General features: G+C 36.9%; 1 protein-coding gene across 5 annotated transcripts in view; it reads right to left on the reverse strand.

Moving 5' to 3' along the window:
* LOC118441289 (uncharacterized) overlaps positions 1-16,180 on the reverse strand; it is a 176,949-nt gene that overhangs the window by 19,587 nt on the left and 141,182 nt on the right. For all 5 annotated transcript variants that reach the window (XM_035865473.2, XM_085660235.1, XM_035865470.2 and 2 more), the window contains 2 exons: positions 15,200-15,275; positions 687-813 (listed from right to left, as the gene is read on the reverse strand). In XM_035865473.2, coding sequence (XP_035721366.1) covers positions 687-813; positions 15,200-15,275 — 203 coding nt within the window. The remainder of the gene's footprint in view (positions 1-686; positions 814-15,199; positions 15,276-16,180) is intronic.

Here is a 16,180-nt window from a genome sequence, read left to right on the forward strand (position 1 = left end):
TCTCGAACGTAAATAATAAAAATTATAATAGATATAGACTGTTGGGTGTATATATATATATATATATATATATATATATATATATGTATATATGTGGATACGCATATATCTACTTTGAATAATCAGACGGAATTATTATTGTTATATGGGCAACAATGATAATAAAAGTTAACGATACTATATTTGATCTCCTCTCGGTACAATATTTTAACGATTGACTATCGATTTCTGTTGACTTATAAATAGATCTGTCTCTCTCTCTCTCTCTCTCTCTCTCTCTCTCTAAAAAAAATATATATATATATATTTCTCTTGTTTTCCAGAAAACTCGATCTTCCTTAAGGAATCACCATGCGCAATCGTGAAACGAAATAGGTCGTTTGTCTTCCCGTTGGAAGTCGAAGTCGCAGTATCTCTTCGTCGTTCCAAAAGCGAAAGGTGCTACTAGATACGAACAATCTCCTCTAGTGGAACGGAGGAGAGACAAGACCGACTCTACGATAATTTAAAGAGTAAATTAAACCTGGTAAATCTTCGTTGAAAGTCATAAATATCATTCATGGATAACATTCATGTATTCACGAATTGTAATAATTCGTTCATCATGTATCTTAATTTATTTCTTAATAATTTATGAATAATTATTTAATTGTATCTTTGTGTATATTGAAATAACATTAACTTACGTCCACTTTAATACCCTCGACGTGATAACTATGTTGGGTCGGTTCACTCCTTGGTACGTATCTGTAGAACTCTTCGTGATCCTTGTACCATGAAAAAGAATAGAGCTTATCCGATTCTAGGTCATATCTGAAACAATAAAAAAAAAAAGAAAGGCCATTGTGAGTCATTAAATTCGTCCCGGACTATATGCGTGCAGTCGCACGACGTTCGCCTTTATGAAAGCAACTTTATCACACTGTATTTTATCCGAAGTTGATAAGGCTTTTTATACGAGTAGTGAAAAAGAAAAAAAAAAAGAATACGTTATTTATTTTTTTCACTACTCGTCTCGTATTTAAAACGATTCTTAATTAATATTTTACAAACACGTCAACGTTCGATCTTTACTTTCGAGTGAAAAATTAGAAATATCTCTGTTCTTCTTTTTTTTTTTTTTTTGAATTATACGTTAAAACTTATTATTTATATATTTATTTATTTATTTATTTATTTATTGGAAGTAATTTTTCTTGCTTATATGAATTATCGAAAGTAATATCTAGATAAAAAAAAAAAAAAAAGAAAAAAGAAAAAACGATGGGAAAAAAATGATAATAAAAAAAAAAAAAAGTTTTATCGACCACCAACCGGGAATGTTCTTTTAACGATTCATTCGGTAGATACGAAGTTTCTTTTGTAATTGAAATTAATGACGTTACGAAACGTCAAGTTTTATAAGAGTTTATACCAGGCAAATGTATCCTTCGACAATGAAATGCTTTTAAGTTGAGTTTAAAATAACGATTTGATAGTAAATATTGTATACGATTGCTAAAGAAAAGAAATTGATTAGATATCGTGTTCTCATAAAAAACTTCAGAGGCAAGTATTTCATCGGACTCTTGAATTTATCGATTTCTCGATAACGATGGCTAATTGATAGGGGATTAATAAAAATCAAAGGAAAAAATGGAGAAATAGTGAAGTACGAATGCTTTTCGATAAATTACTTAATTGGGTATACTGTATAGACGTTTGCGTATTAGTTCGGCTCTGTCGTTATTGATTCTTTGCTTTTGAAAATATCCCAGCTATTGAAATACCTATATTTGGATGCTTCCACCTTTTAATTTACCTTCCTGTGTCACATTTGCAACTTCAATCCGAGTTCGTCGCGTATGGATTATACCGGAATGTACCGATTTGAGCCGCGCAAATATTTTGTTTGCTTCTACAATAGACGCGGATCCAAGTTGAACGAATGGATTTCTCCAATTAGGGAAACAACAACAAAAAGGAAAAAAAAAAAAAGAAAAAAAAAAAAGAAAAAAAAGAAAGAGGGAAAAAAACGTGAGCAATACCTAGAATTATTTTAAAGATCGGTAGATAATATCGATCCTTGTTATTGTAAAATACCGTAAAACCGATGAAACAAAACATAACTATTTCCAATACGATCTTCTATCCTTTGTTTAATCTCGGACTCGAGTCTCGTCCAAATGAGGAGAAAAGAAAAAAAAAAAAAGAAAAAAAAAATTAAAAAGAAAAAAAGAAAATAGAAAAGAAAAAGAACGAAATGATACCATCGTTCACTCGACGATCATGATATCGGGCAAAAAGGAACGGACAATAGCTCGCGTGACGAAAACTTTGGGCGGACTTAGAGGGGGTGAGCTACAATTACTGTAATTGATCAACATCCGTGATCGAAGAACCACCCGTGCCCCGTCAATTTACTAATCGAGTCTGTCTTCCATTGACTACAACGGCAAAGGACTCATGAGATTCCTCATTCGTGATTTTCTCGAGCCATTTCGGAGAATGATCTTTGTTCCTTCTTTGTTCCTTCATCTTTTAACGATTCAATGAAATTACACTTATAATATCATAAAATATATATTCCAACCCAAGAGACTCTCGTTCACCCTTGTTTAACCGGCGGATTAAATTTGTAATAAGAAGGTACGTCGTTGATAAGACAAGAATATTAATGATTAGCCGGTTAAATCTCATAATAGGAGTTTTTATATTTTACAAAGGAATCATAATTCCTTTTTAAAAATTAATTGCAAAGTGAAAGGATATATTAGAAAGAAATGATTTTTCTGCTGAACGAAAAGAGAGAAAAAGAAAAAAAAAAAAGAAAAAAAAAGAAGAAGACTATCTCTCAAAGACTAAAGCTATCGATTATAGGAAATACATGTTGCGAGATTATACGGGAAAACTGTGTAAATCAACTAATGGTCGCTGTTTGATTTGAAATGCAAACTTTATGCACGATTATCAACATTGGTTGAACCAACAGGACCACCGACCAATGCTCTAATCGTTCTAATCAAGCTATTAGTCAGGCATCCCTTTCCACCTTCAATCTCGTTTACGGTCGATACATTCGTAAGATCGTCGAGTGCAACAGGCTGTGATCATTGGATTATACATATGATCTGCTGAATTATCTCATCAATTAATTAATATTCAAAAGCACGTGGCATCGTGGATTGTTTCTACGAATGGTTCATGCGTCGACATAATTAAACATCCACCTTAATAATCTATAAATACCATGATTATTTTACGTATAAATTATCTACAAAGTTGTTATCAAAATTTAACACGTAGGTCTTTGATGGTCGATTTCATTGATCTTCCACTTTTGTACTTGTTAGGTCGAAAGAAAAATTTCCCCAAAATCCTATCGACTTGGGGTTGTCCAATAGATTTACTTTGATCCAACGAGTACACACGAGAAGACTGGTTAGTGGTTTCCCTTTGGAGGTTGCTCTTGGTCGAAGGATAAATGGATCAGCGGAAACGTTGGCGGAATAGAAGATCGCTAGGTTGGTTGCTCTTGCCTTTGTTCGAGCAACGTCGTCGTCTTTCCACGGTTGAGAGCTATAATTTTGTTTCATCGGCCTAAAGAACCACTTTACGAAGGAAGCAGTCAGATTAACGCACGGTTTTAATCGGATAAATGCGGCTCGAATCGCTATTCAAAAAAATCAACCATTCACCTTTCCATTCTACACGCGATTCCTAATAAAGCCCCATCTCTTTTGCGTTTCGCATAATTACGTACTACCTAACCGGCAATGCGGTTAATTTAGATCACGTTCACGGAGAAATTACCTCTATGCTATCACAACGCGAGTCCTCTATCTTTACGAGCCTTTCCAATTATCTCGATTCTTCCGAAAGGCAGTAGTAAGTTACGGTGAGATGTACGTAACATGACTAATTATACGAGTGCAGCCCATTAAATGACGAATGAACGAATGAACGAGCGAGCGAGCGAACGAACGATCAATATGTACGAAGCTTCCTTCCTTTCTTTCTTTTTTTCTTTCTGTCTTTCTTCCTTTCTCATTCACTGATTAGCCATAACCCGAGCGATGATTTTAATCATCGATGATTGACGACATATCCTAATAGTTTCCTTCCCCGAGAAATTAAAAATCGTTCGGAGATGAACTCTTTCTTTTCGTAACGGGACGTGCTCGTTGATCGCGTTGTAATGGAACGGCGTTCAAATGTAACGTTACTTCCTCCTTCTCCTCTTTCTCCTTCTCTAGTTAGAGAAGATCGACTTCTGGCATCGAATCGATCGCCCTTGTATCTATTGCCTTTCAATGAAGATTCAATGCTCGTTACTCTTTCAATCATAATTATGTGCGATACGCAATGCCCCGTTTACCGATGATAATTTCCGATAACGCACGTTCATGACCCTTTGCGCATGTCCATCCTGTTCGTTCGTACAATTCGATCGCACGTCCCTCTTCTCCCTTACCTTCAACGAATATTATATACTTCTTACGTTCGAATTAATGACACGAAAGGATCTACGGTGAATATCAATCATCCTCTATATATATATATATATATACCAATATATATGTACATCCATATATCGCGTAGGAAGGATTCGCTAATGGAATTTTCGATGGAGTTTCGATCTCGCGAAAGATTTATCGCCGTTCGTTTCGTTTCACCGATGGACACACGGTATTAATAATTTTCGCATCGTACTTCGGAGATTGTCGCTTATATTATTCAACTACAAAGCACAATTTTGCCTGCGTTGAAACGTTATATCGTAGGACGATCCTTTTCGATAATTTATTTTACGGGTATTATAATCTATCTTAAGTGTGTTAGAAATTTAACGAAGTTTTTCATTCACATGTCAGAATCGAAAGAACAAATAATATATTATAATATTTAATGTCCGATTATTTAACTCGTCAATTTAACAAGTCTATATATTTATAACAGAAAATTTATATATAGTCGATTTTTCAAAAAAATATTCGAAATATTAATTTCGGAGAAATTAACATTTAATTAGGAAGAATCGTTTCAACGATTTATCATCGGCATTATTTAATGCAAACGAAGAAATAGAAATTGTACCAAAGTGACGTCCACGAGCTATTCCTCCTTCGATTCGTTTTCGTGACGCGTCAAACGAATTCCGTAACGTGACGGATTTCGTAGCTCACGCGAACCTGATTAACGGATGTAGGAAAATAATACACCGACTTTACGACTTTATGATTTTACTTACTGAAATTGCGTCCGCACGGCAACTTCTATTTTCACGCTCGTAGGTAATCTTCAACGATCGTAACTTCGTGCATGTGCGCTAGCGCATTTTCTACTAAACCAGTACGAACTTTGAAAACGAGTTTCGTGAAACGACGTGAACCGTCCTCGCTATAATACACGAGTTTATCTATATAAGGATATAAAGGATGACTCGGTAACTATTAATATCGAAAATATTTTCCCTTTTATTATAACAACAATAATAATATATTAAACTCTATAAATGTTTTAAATATATCTAATACCACAGGTAGAGAGAAAGAGAGAGAGAGAGAGAGAGAGAGAGAGAGATCTTTACGTTGTTCCCAAGAAACTATGTACCTACTTAATAACAACAACTGTGGGAATCCGTAAACCATAAGATCATAATTCCATAGAGAGAATCATGAAGATAGTTGTTCGAAGAACGTGGATGCGAGACTTGGTCGAATGGATTCAACGTGGATGCATTCGATGCGATAATGCACGCTTCGCTGCAATAATGTTCGTTGGCTACTGGTACGTCGTTGCAGCAACGTTTCGAGGATGGTCTGGCAACGCGCAGGGCAGTACCCAGGGGGAGCATTCTCTGCTTCGCTTGTCGGGTGCAACCGGCTCGTTCTCGGCCTGCTTTTACGCCGGACCGAGAGAGGGATCGAGATCGAAGAGAGAAAGAGAGATAGACAGATAGATAGGTAGAGAGAAAGTGAGAGAGAGACAGCGAGAGTGGGGGAGGGGGAATGTTGGAAAAGGGATTGCCGCATTCGAGCGTAGGTGAACAATTTGGAACGTTGCGTCCTGGGATTGATTTGCATCCTTCGGCTCATTTGCAGGGTCTTGTCCTTTGGGACGTCTCTTCGAGATTCCTCTTTCTCTTCCTCTTTCTACCTTCTCTCTCTCTCTCTCTCTCTCTCTCTCTCTCTCTGTTTCTACCATCTTATTTTCTCTTATTTCTATCACGGTTCTTTCTTCCACCATGTTCATCCTTGTCTCTTTCACCTCACTGAAGCTTTTTCCTGATACGTTGGCTTACTCGCTTGACCGTTCAACTATGTCTGACATAAGATAAGGAAAAAAGAAAAGGATAGTCACGAAGACAAAGAGAAATGAAAGATCTCGTACATACATACATACATACATATATAAGTATGCACAAGTGGACTAAAACAAGAAGATCCTTGTCAAGTAGATGAGGATCTTGCACCTCTGACACTTACTCTCACGGGAGATTGTTATTGACGAAGGAGTTGCGTCTTCAGCTCCTTGTTCCTTATTCCCCCCGGGATGTAGTATTGAAGAGGAAGAAATAAAGAAAGAAAAGAACTTTTAAGGAGGAACGCGTGAGGATTTCTTTGTCAGGCGGAAAGAAAAATTCCTTGCTAGGATAAAAGTAAAAATTCTCTCTTTCTCTCTCTCTCTCTATCTATCTATCTATCTATCTATCTATCTATCTATCTATCTATCTATCTATCTATCTATCTCTTTTCTTTTCTTTCTCTTTCTCTCTATCTTTTCTGAAGCCTCACAAATTCATCCCTTTTTCTTTACTTACTCACGAATAGTGAAACTCTTTCTATTCTTTTGTATAAGATCTCTCTCAAGTTGACGAGAAATGGTAACTTTGTGGATGAATGAGATTTGCAGATAAATTCTCGAGTATCGTGATGAGGTATCGTGAAAGAGTGAGAGAGAGAGAGAGAGAGCGCGAAAGGAAGAGGTAGGGATGAATGGAAGGTAGTATCTTGGGTATCGTAATGAAGGTATCTCCACGGAGAAATTACACGGAAGCCCAAGACCGATTTTGATCCCCGTCTGTAAGTTCTATCAGCTGGTAAGCCGGTGGTAAACGTAGCTCGTCCAATTTCGAACTTCTTGCGTCTTAAAAACGTATTTACTAAGTAAAACCAGCAATAACGTTGCTAGAAACAATAACGACGAGAACGTATAAAAAATTATTTCAATTTCAAAGTGATCTTGCTTAAAGTTTTATGTAAAGATTTAATCAAAATAATGGATAAAAAAAATTCGAAAAAATGAAAGAGAGAGAGAGAGAGAGTAAAAGGAAATCTAGGGAAATTCTTTGGGCGGTGCAAGTTTGCAATAGGAAACTCCGAAACTCGTTGGTATCGCGAATCAGTTTTTTGGTCATTGATCAAGATCTCATCCATCCTAAATGGATGCCGTTGATGAGAGTTATCCTGAGGAAGGCGTTGCCGAGGAATCACAGTGCTTGAAATTGCTGCTGAGAGATTTGCGATCCGTATACCACGTTATATCTTATTCTTATTCGGCATATTCTGGAATAGCAGAAGGCCACGAACTTCGTTTCTCGATGTTACGAACGCTTTTCGAGTTTTGCTCTGTAGGGGTCGGGTAGAAAGAGGGGAACTCGTGAAGGGGAGGGTGGGTGAAGCGACGCAACGAATAAACCAACGAGAGGATGAGAGAGAAAGCTGCATCAGGGACGGTAAACTAATTTGCAATTTATACCTATGTCGAGGGACCGTCTCTCTCTCTCTTCACCCTCCTCCCTTTCTCGCTTCTCTTCTCTTCTCTTCTCTTCTCTATCTCCCTTCCAACTATTTCTATCTCCCTTATTCTTCTCTCTCTCCCTCTCTCTTTCTCTTTCGGTTCACGGTTGCTAGGGTCGCGTCCCAACGGGGATCCGCTGGATAATATTAGAAAACGACGTGTAAAGTCGTAATTCCGACCCTTCCGCATCCGGATGCGCCACGGAGGAGAAACGTCCCAGCAAGACCGTGTCTTAATTATTGAGCGATTTAATTATTGAGCTGATGAATGACATTCGCCGGGACTAATTAACGGTACACCGATGCCAACTCTCGTGCGGCAGCACTCGCTAGGTTTATCATCCGCACGATTCTTCCTTCTGAATAATTTATTCATGCCAACTTAACGAAACACCGAGAATCGAATGTAAATGCTACGTAATAGTGACTAGCCATCTATGAAAAATCTCTGTTTCTTCCAAAAAAAAAAAATTAAATAAATAAATAAATAAATAAATAAATAAATAAATAAAAAAGAAAAAAAAGGAAAAAAAAGAAAAGCTTCGTGATAATATCTAAACGTCAATTTCGCTTTAATGGATATACGTTCGTATCGAATGTTTAATTGATCATTAATTTTTTTCTTCTTTCTTTCTTCTTTAATTATTAATGAATGAAAACGAAAAAAAAAGAAAATATATCACCCGTGGCAAATATTATAAAAGAAATATTAAATAGGTATCATTTATGATGGTTTACCGCGTGATTAGATCGAAATATATTAAAATATTTTTATTGAAAGGCCATGTTTGAGAAAAGGCCATCTGGCTTCCTTCACAAAGTATCTAGCTTATCCGCCAAGACTTTTTGATGCAAGCTTGTTGACGAATACGACGACGACGACGACGACGACGACGACGACGACGACGAAGACGACAAAAACGACAACGTTGTCTGTGGCTTCCGCATGGAAGTTTATAGGAAGCATGTAAGCATATTACATTTATCTATACGCATAGGATTCTTAAAGGAGGAAGACGATTCGACTGCTCGCGGCAAAATGGCCGACGATATCGTCTTTGTAGAAAGATGTTTCAAGACGTTTCGGTTACGTCTAAAAGTTACGTTGGAAAAATAAAAGCGTAGCGATGATACGGGAAAAGGGTTGAAAACATTTCAAGAAAGGTTCGTATTACTTGTGTGTATATATATATATATATAAAATCTTTTTCTTCGATTTTTCTATCAGATTGTAATACAATACGTAAAATTGTGAATTTTTCCTCTTACAATTCATATTCTTTCAGAAATACAACGATTTTGGGAATATCGACGGAGTAACTACGTGGAAAAAGAAAGAGAGAGAGAGAGAGAGAGAGAGAGAAAGGGAGAGAAAGAGAGAGAGAGGGAGAATATAAGAAAAGAAAGAAAATGGAGAAGAAAAAGGATAAGAGGATAGCAAAAGGAGAAAGGAGAAAGAGTAGCGGCACTTGTTACAGTACGTGTGAAGCGAGTGAAAAGGGTGGCTGAAAGTGGGCTAAGATGACGAATAGGGTGAGACGGCCAAGTGTTTCATTTATGCGCACACGGGTCGAGCCTTTCGCTCGATTGGCGCGTATATAAAGAAGAAGGACGGGAAGAAAAAAATGCCCTGGAAGAAGAGTGGAAATAGGTGAAAAAGAAGAAGGTGCACGAAAGGGTACTAAAGAGAGAAAGCGAGAGAGAGAGAGAGAGAGAGAGAGAAGGTGGTAGGAGGTACGTACTTTCGATCGAAGAACGCAAAGGAAGGCAAATTGTTGCCACGGTGCTCCACTTTCCAAACGATTTCTCTGGGCGAGCTTGGAAAAAGCGTGGACTCCAATTTGCCAGAGATTCGCGCTTTTCAGCATCTCGGTTACGAGGTTACGTGGAAAGCATGCTGTTACTTTGAACACGCGATACGTTTTGAACTAGACGAAGTACGCGCTAGGGACCCTAGCTATCTTCCCTTTCTCCCAACCAACTGTATCGACCCTCCACTTTTCTCCTCTACCATCGACAACGATATCGAGCACCATCGCCAATATCGATTCTTTTCCCATCGTAAAAACCAAGATAGAAATGCTATCTATGATTGTACGCTTTGCCGATACGCAATCAGCCAAATGTACTTTCGTGTAATGGCTACCGGTGTTGCCGTTGTCGATGAATACATTAATGCCAGAGTAGGTACCTATCTATATATCTATCCACCTACCTTCCTACCTACCTACCTACCTACCTACCTACCTACCTACCTATCTAACGACAAAAGTATTCGGGCGAAAGTGTACCCATGTGAAAACGACTCCCTTTTTAATGAAATATTTACATATTTCTATACGAGTTCTATGCGTAGATGGTCGATCGATTTTTCACTTATTTTGATTACTTTAATTTTTCTCGTAACGAGAGATCGTTTTTTCCCCGAACGAATTCTCGTTTCCATGTATATGAGTTCCATCGAAAAAAAAAAAAAAAAAATAAAAAAAAAAAGAAAAAATCGAATTATATTTTATTTCTCAAGTTTCTGGTAAATTTCGTTTCTCGACATTTACTTTTCTACGATACGTGAGCCGAAAGAAAGAAGTATAAAAGGCGGGAGGGGGAGGAGTAAAATATACGCGCTAGCTTGCGAGCGTTCATCGATGCGCGAAATATCTTCCGCAAAGTCTAAATGATATAAGAACAAACGTCACTTGCTTTTGCTCGGTTGAATCGTGGGAGCGTGTAAGCGGAAAGGCAGTTTCCTCTCGATTCGTCGATTCGTTTTATGTATTTCCCGAACTCTCACCGACTGGAAAATATTGTAGAAAATATAAGAGGCGTACACACAACGTGGAATGGAATAAATTTAATCTTCGAATATGGTCGAGTCTCCAATCGTTCGAGAAATGACTATCGACGTTTTACACTTTTTTTCCCCCTCTCACCCTTGTAACATCGTCTCTAATTTAAAACGAGCACGAAACAGAATCGAAAAGATCTATGTATGTAACTATAACACCGTTAGAGTTATACATACCCTGAGGATTATAAGTTATATTTAAATATTTATGAATGAAAAATATCTTTATTTCGAGAAACAAAGATAAAAATTTGTAAAATTTATATTAATTAGAATTAGGTTTTAATTATACAGCGTATCTATAAATTTGTCAATTCTCTTGTAGATTCCCCGTGCACAATAATAAAAGCTTATAATGCATAAACTCATAGCATATTTGAACGTCGCAGCATATTGTATTCGAACCTACCATAAAATTCGAGATTATTAATGAACCCACGTACGTCCAGAGAACACGCTAATGATCCTATTAATTGATTTGTCGCGCGCGCGTTATCAAGATTTCATTTTAAAAATTGGATTTCGCCTGTCCGAACGAGCACGTAATTGTCCACGATGCGACGAGAGCGATTTAAACGGAATCATTGAACGAAAATAATTTTTCATTGCTTTCTGAAAATACGGAATTTAATAAAATATTCATTAAAAAAAAAAAAAAAAAAAAAAAAAAAAAAAATATTTATATATATATAGTCATTCTCACGATGGTCTAAATACCTAATAAGTACCTAATAATTACATGTTCAAAACGTTATAAAGGACGGTCGTATATGCCAAAATTAATTCTGAAGTTAATAAAACAACTACGACGATATAAGTTTCGTTCATTCTAAACATATTTACGCACGTTACATATAAATGCACGCTAGCGTTGAGTTACTATTAGTCGATAGAAATTTATGATCGATATTTCGTTAATAAAGATTTGCCAATTCCTACTCCGAACGGCGAATACCAAAAGGAATCTCTCTCTCTCTCTCTCTCTCTCTCTCTCTTTGTTCATCACCTTATTTCCTTTCTCATATTCAGGAAGGAGGAGGACTTTGATTTTCAGATAACTTTGAGAGTACAATTACTAACAAAGCGGCATGTGCTAGGGAAGAACGTGATGGTAAGAGTGCTTCGAAACATCTCGTTTCTCTTAGAAGACTATTACGTGTATGCATGTATATAAGAGAGAAGAGAGAGAGAGAGAGAGAGAGAGAGACCTTATGGTTATGCGCGAACCGTACACTCGACAAGAGAAATCCTAGATAACCGACCACTAATTCGAGAGTTGCTCGCCGATGTACACGAAGACGTGCCTGCGGGTTCGGTCTCTCTTGCTCGGTTGAACGTTTGGCTCTTCAACGAAGGGTGCTCAGCTAATTTCGAAAGACGATGCAGGTAAGATAGAGAGAGAGAGAGAATGATAGTACATCAGGGTGGTTTTGACCGATCTATGGTCTGTTTATACGATAAGGCAAACATGCCTAAAGAAAAGGGAATAAAATGGAATAAAATTAAAAATCAGTAACATCGGTACATAACAAGTTTATTAAACGTTTCTAATATGAAAATATGTTTTCTCTGATTTAAGAAAAAAAAAAAAAAAGAAAAAAAAAAGAAAGAAAGATAAAAGAAAAGAACTTGCAAATGACGTACTTTCATAGAAGAGGATATTAAATTTAGTTCGAAGACAAGACAGAGATTCACCGAGAGGAAGAAAGAGAAACGTGCTGCTTGACAACGTAGAGACGGAACTGACGGGACGAGCAAAAGTAACTCCGTTAGATACGGTCAGAGACAACGTCTGAATTCGCAAAAAGCAAATTCGTTGGATGTTATATCTCTTGATGTCTGATATATATTTATCGAGAAGATATATATATATATATGTATGTATCTATGTCTGGGTTTCCTTGAATATAGTATACGTTGCATCCTGTCCGTTCATAGGAATACCTCTTACGTACATATGTTATACGTGGATATAACAATCATATATATCTTATTCTCTAGTGGCGTTAGTATTCGTAATATCTCGTTTGATCGTGAGTATTCAAGGATTAAGAAAATACATCGTCCTTTCCTCGCAACTTCGACAACTTTGTCTTTCTCTTTTCTATCGTTCTGTCTTCTTCTGATACTCGATGACTGACTGCTTTGCTGAAACGATTTTTGCTGACTAACGGTCTACCCTATTTCTTTTCCTCTCTCTCTCTCTCTCTCTATCTTTCTGTCCACGTCTTTTTGCATCGATCGTCAATTCGTTCTAGCACCTCCGGCAACGATGGAATTTCGATCGACAGATTAGAAGCGGAGCGCGCAAAGCTTCACCGCGAAGGAGAGTAGTCCGCAGTACGCGCAATACTCTCAAGGGATCCGCAGTAGGAAGAAGGAAAAGGGTCGAAAGGATTTTCTTCGTTTCTTCTCTTTCTCCTTCTCTTCTTCCTTCTTCCTCCTCTACCTCCTCCTTCTTCACTTTTTTTCTTTTCTTCGTCGTCTTGGGACTCTCTATATCGAGTTCGAGTAGACCAAGAGGATAGAGTGCACGATTCGAGAGTTCTTTTCTCGCTTAGACTTCGTACTAACTCTCGAGGGTTGCGATAAATGAGACGAGAAGTCGAAGGCCCTCTTACATTGATTCACGATGCCAAACTTTACTCTTTTGCATTTCGACGTATTTAATTCCGCGCTTGATCTCTCTTTATTTTGTTTTATTTTTTTTTTATTTTTTATTTCTCTCTCTCTCTCTCTCTCTCTCTCTCTCTATACCTATAATTATCTTTTATATTTTACTTTTTCGATTATTGAGGAATAAAGGAGAAAAAGAAAAAAGGATAATAATAACGAAAATGTTCAAAAATATTAATTTTTGAAGAATGATTAATTTTTCACCGAGTTGAAATAGGTCTCTCTTTCTCTACTTTAAACGTAGAATAGCACTTTGTATGTTCTTCTTTTTTCTTTTGTTCTTTTTTACCCTCTTTTTTCCTCCCTACAAAAAATGTAAAAATAGCGTACGATGTGATTCGTATGGCCGGCCTTTCGTCGTGGTGACTCTCCATTATATCCGTCGCATTGGACCAACGCGAAATATTACACGTAACAAAGAGAGGAAGACGCATAAAGCAGTCAGGAGTTTCGGCCAGATTTCTCTCTCTCTCTCTCTCTCTCTCTCTCTCTCTCTCATATTTCACCTTTGTTCGCGTACATTAGTGATTATGATGAGACGAATTGGCGCATAAAAACGAATTGTAAAATTATTCATCAAAGAGACTTTTTGTAATTGCTCGTTGGATTGTAAATTAAAATAATGATCGATCGAAATTATCTTTATATCCATGAAAAAGTGTAAATTAATATAATTGAAATTTTCATTGTTGATGCTGAAAAGAAGGATTGGTCATTGATAATATTAATAATTACTAGATAATCTTTTCTCTGATAATATTATAATTTATGTGAATAAGTTACGCTCAAAGCAACGGGATTCATCGAGTTTCTCATATTATTATTCAAAGTTACTCTCGACGGAGCAATCGTTAGATAACGAATTAAAAAAATTTGTTAAACGAGAGATCGTTATTACGCCTTTGATGGGAAATCTTGTAAGAGGAGGAGTAAAAATATAAGATCTGAAGAGCGAAGATCATTTTAATTATATTTCATCTCGGCTTCAGGCGTAGACCCTGAAGCATCAAGAGACTTAATCTCAAGAAAATCGATTTGTATAAATGAATACAGGTATCTACGGTACAGCTGAGCACCCTAGGCGATATTTAACGAGAATTAATTACTTCTACGCCGATAATTCGTTCTAATTACGTTAATAATATTCAAAAAACGAGCGCCTTATCGTCTATCTCATAAAGAACAGAAATTATGATTGTAAATGACGTTTAACGATATAAATTAAAGAGGAAAGGATATAAAAGGAAAGTGAGATTTACTCAAATAGTTCGGGGAGTAAAACGTTTCAAAGGATTCCCTGTTGTTTGGAACACACACAAACACACACACACACACTCTGGTGGCTTTGAATAGATTTTTAAAGAGGTAGTACACTGGATCGATTTGCGATCGCATTTAATCAAACGAGACAGTATATCAAAGGGACGAACGGAAAGGATTGTCTAGCGATAACATACGAAAGTCTCTTTGCGGTAAACGTGTCGTCTATCGTCGAATTACATAACACATCCCTTCCACCGTTTCTCGATGTATCACATTCGAATCCTGTATACTCGATTGACAATAAGAAGATGAAGAAGAGGAAGAGAAAGAAGAAGAAAAAGAAGTAAATAAAAAGAGAAAGAAAGAGAGAGAGAGAAAGAGCCGCGTGCGAGAATCGTGCCCGATTCTCGTATATGCCACGAGAAAATAAGAATCCTGAAGCGTCGACTAGAAACGAGACTTGAGACGTTTCGAGATAAAGAAAAGGAATTCTTTTTCCGCCTTCTATCTTCCTTCTTTTACTTTTTTTCTCTTTCTCTTTCTCTCTTTCTTATTCTCTTTTTCCAAGAATCCATTCTCTCCGTCTCCCTTTGACGATTCAATGTGTAAGCTAGTAGTAAGTATACTCTCTCACCTGCACTCCAGAAGCGCGTTCTTGCCCCTCAAGGTGTACGATGGGACGTTTATACGTAGTAGCTTCAGAGCGGCGACTGTAACATAAAAAAAGAGCAAAGATGCCCAGGTGAGAAGAGAAGAGAAGAGAAGAGAGAGAGAGAGAGAGAGAGAGAGAAAGAAAGAAAAAAGAAAAGCAAATTAATTTCATTCGTAATCTTAATTTCTTCGTGAGGTATCACCGACATTCCACTTTTATTCCTGTCTCCTCTATCTCTTTCTTCTCTCTCTCTCTCTCGGTTAGTTGTTTTTTTTTCTCTTTTATCTCTCGAGCTTTACGATCTTAGTTAAGAAAGATATTAAGATTACAAACGAATTAAATTTTTTTTTCCTTTTCTTTTATCCTTTTCATCATCTTTTTCCTTTTATTTTGAACAAGTCACTCGGTACATAATGTGGCTATTTTTCTTTTACTCGATTTTCTTAACAAATACTTATTACTTTCGTTTCGTCATCAGGAAGAGTTTAAGAATTTTTTCGATCGATTCTGGGATTGTCCACTAGTACAAGTGTCTTTTTATACTCCTTTCAATTTCGAAATCGAAAAAATTCTTGACCCCTGGGTCAAGCAATGACGATACAATGGTGGACTTTAAAAGAGGTTCTCCATCGAACACTCGACCCCATACAACAAGCTTTCTTTTTTTTTTCTTTCTTTTTGTTTCTTTTTTTCTTTTTTTCTTTTGTTTTTTTTTTTTTTCTTTCTTTCTTTCCCCGACCTTCGTCTCGAGCCTTGAACACATCGGTGACAAGGGTACACAAGTTTGGAAAATTGTAATACGGTTGTACTACGAGTATCTTAGGAAGAGTGGATCGGAAGTGGATCGTGCTAGATGTTCAAACAATGCCTCGTGAGATCTATTGTGAATGTCTTTTGTGAACATCTTCGTATTCTTTCTTTCTATCTCCCTCTCTCCCTCTCTCTCTCTCTTTTTTTTTATCT

This window comes from Vespa mandarinia, chromosome 11 (genome assembly GCF_050613455.1).
Source record: "Vespa mandarinia isolate Hongniang chromosome 11, ASM5061345v1, whole genome shotgun sequence".
Classification (NCBI taxonomy): Eukaryota; Metazoa; Arthropoda; class Insecta; order Hymenoptera; family Vespidae; genus Vespa; species Vespa mandarinia.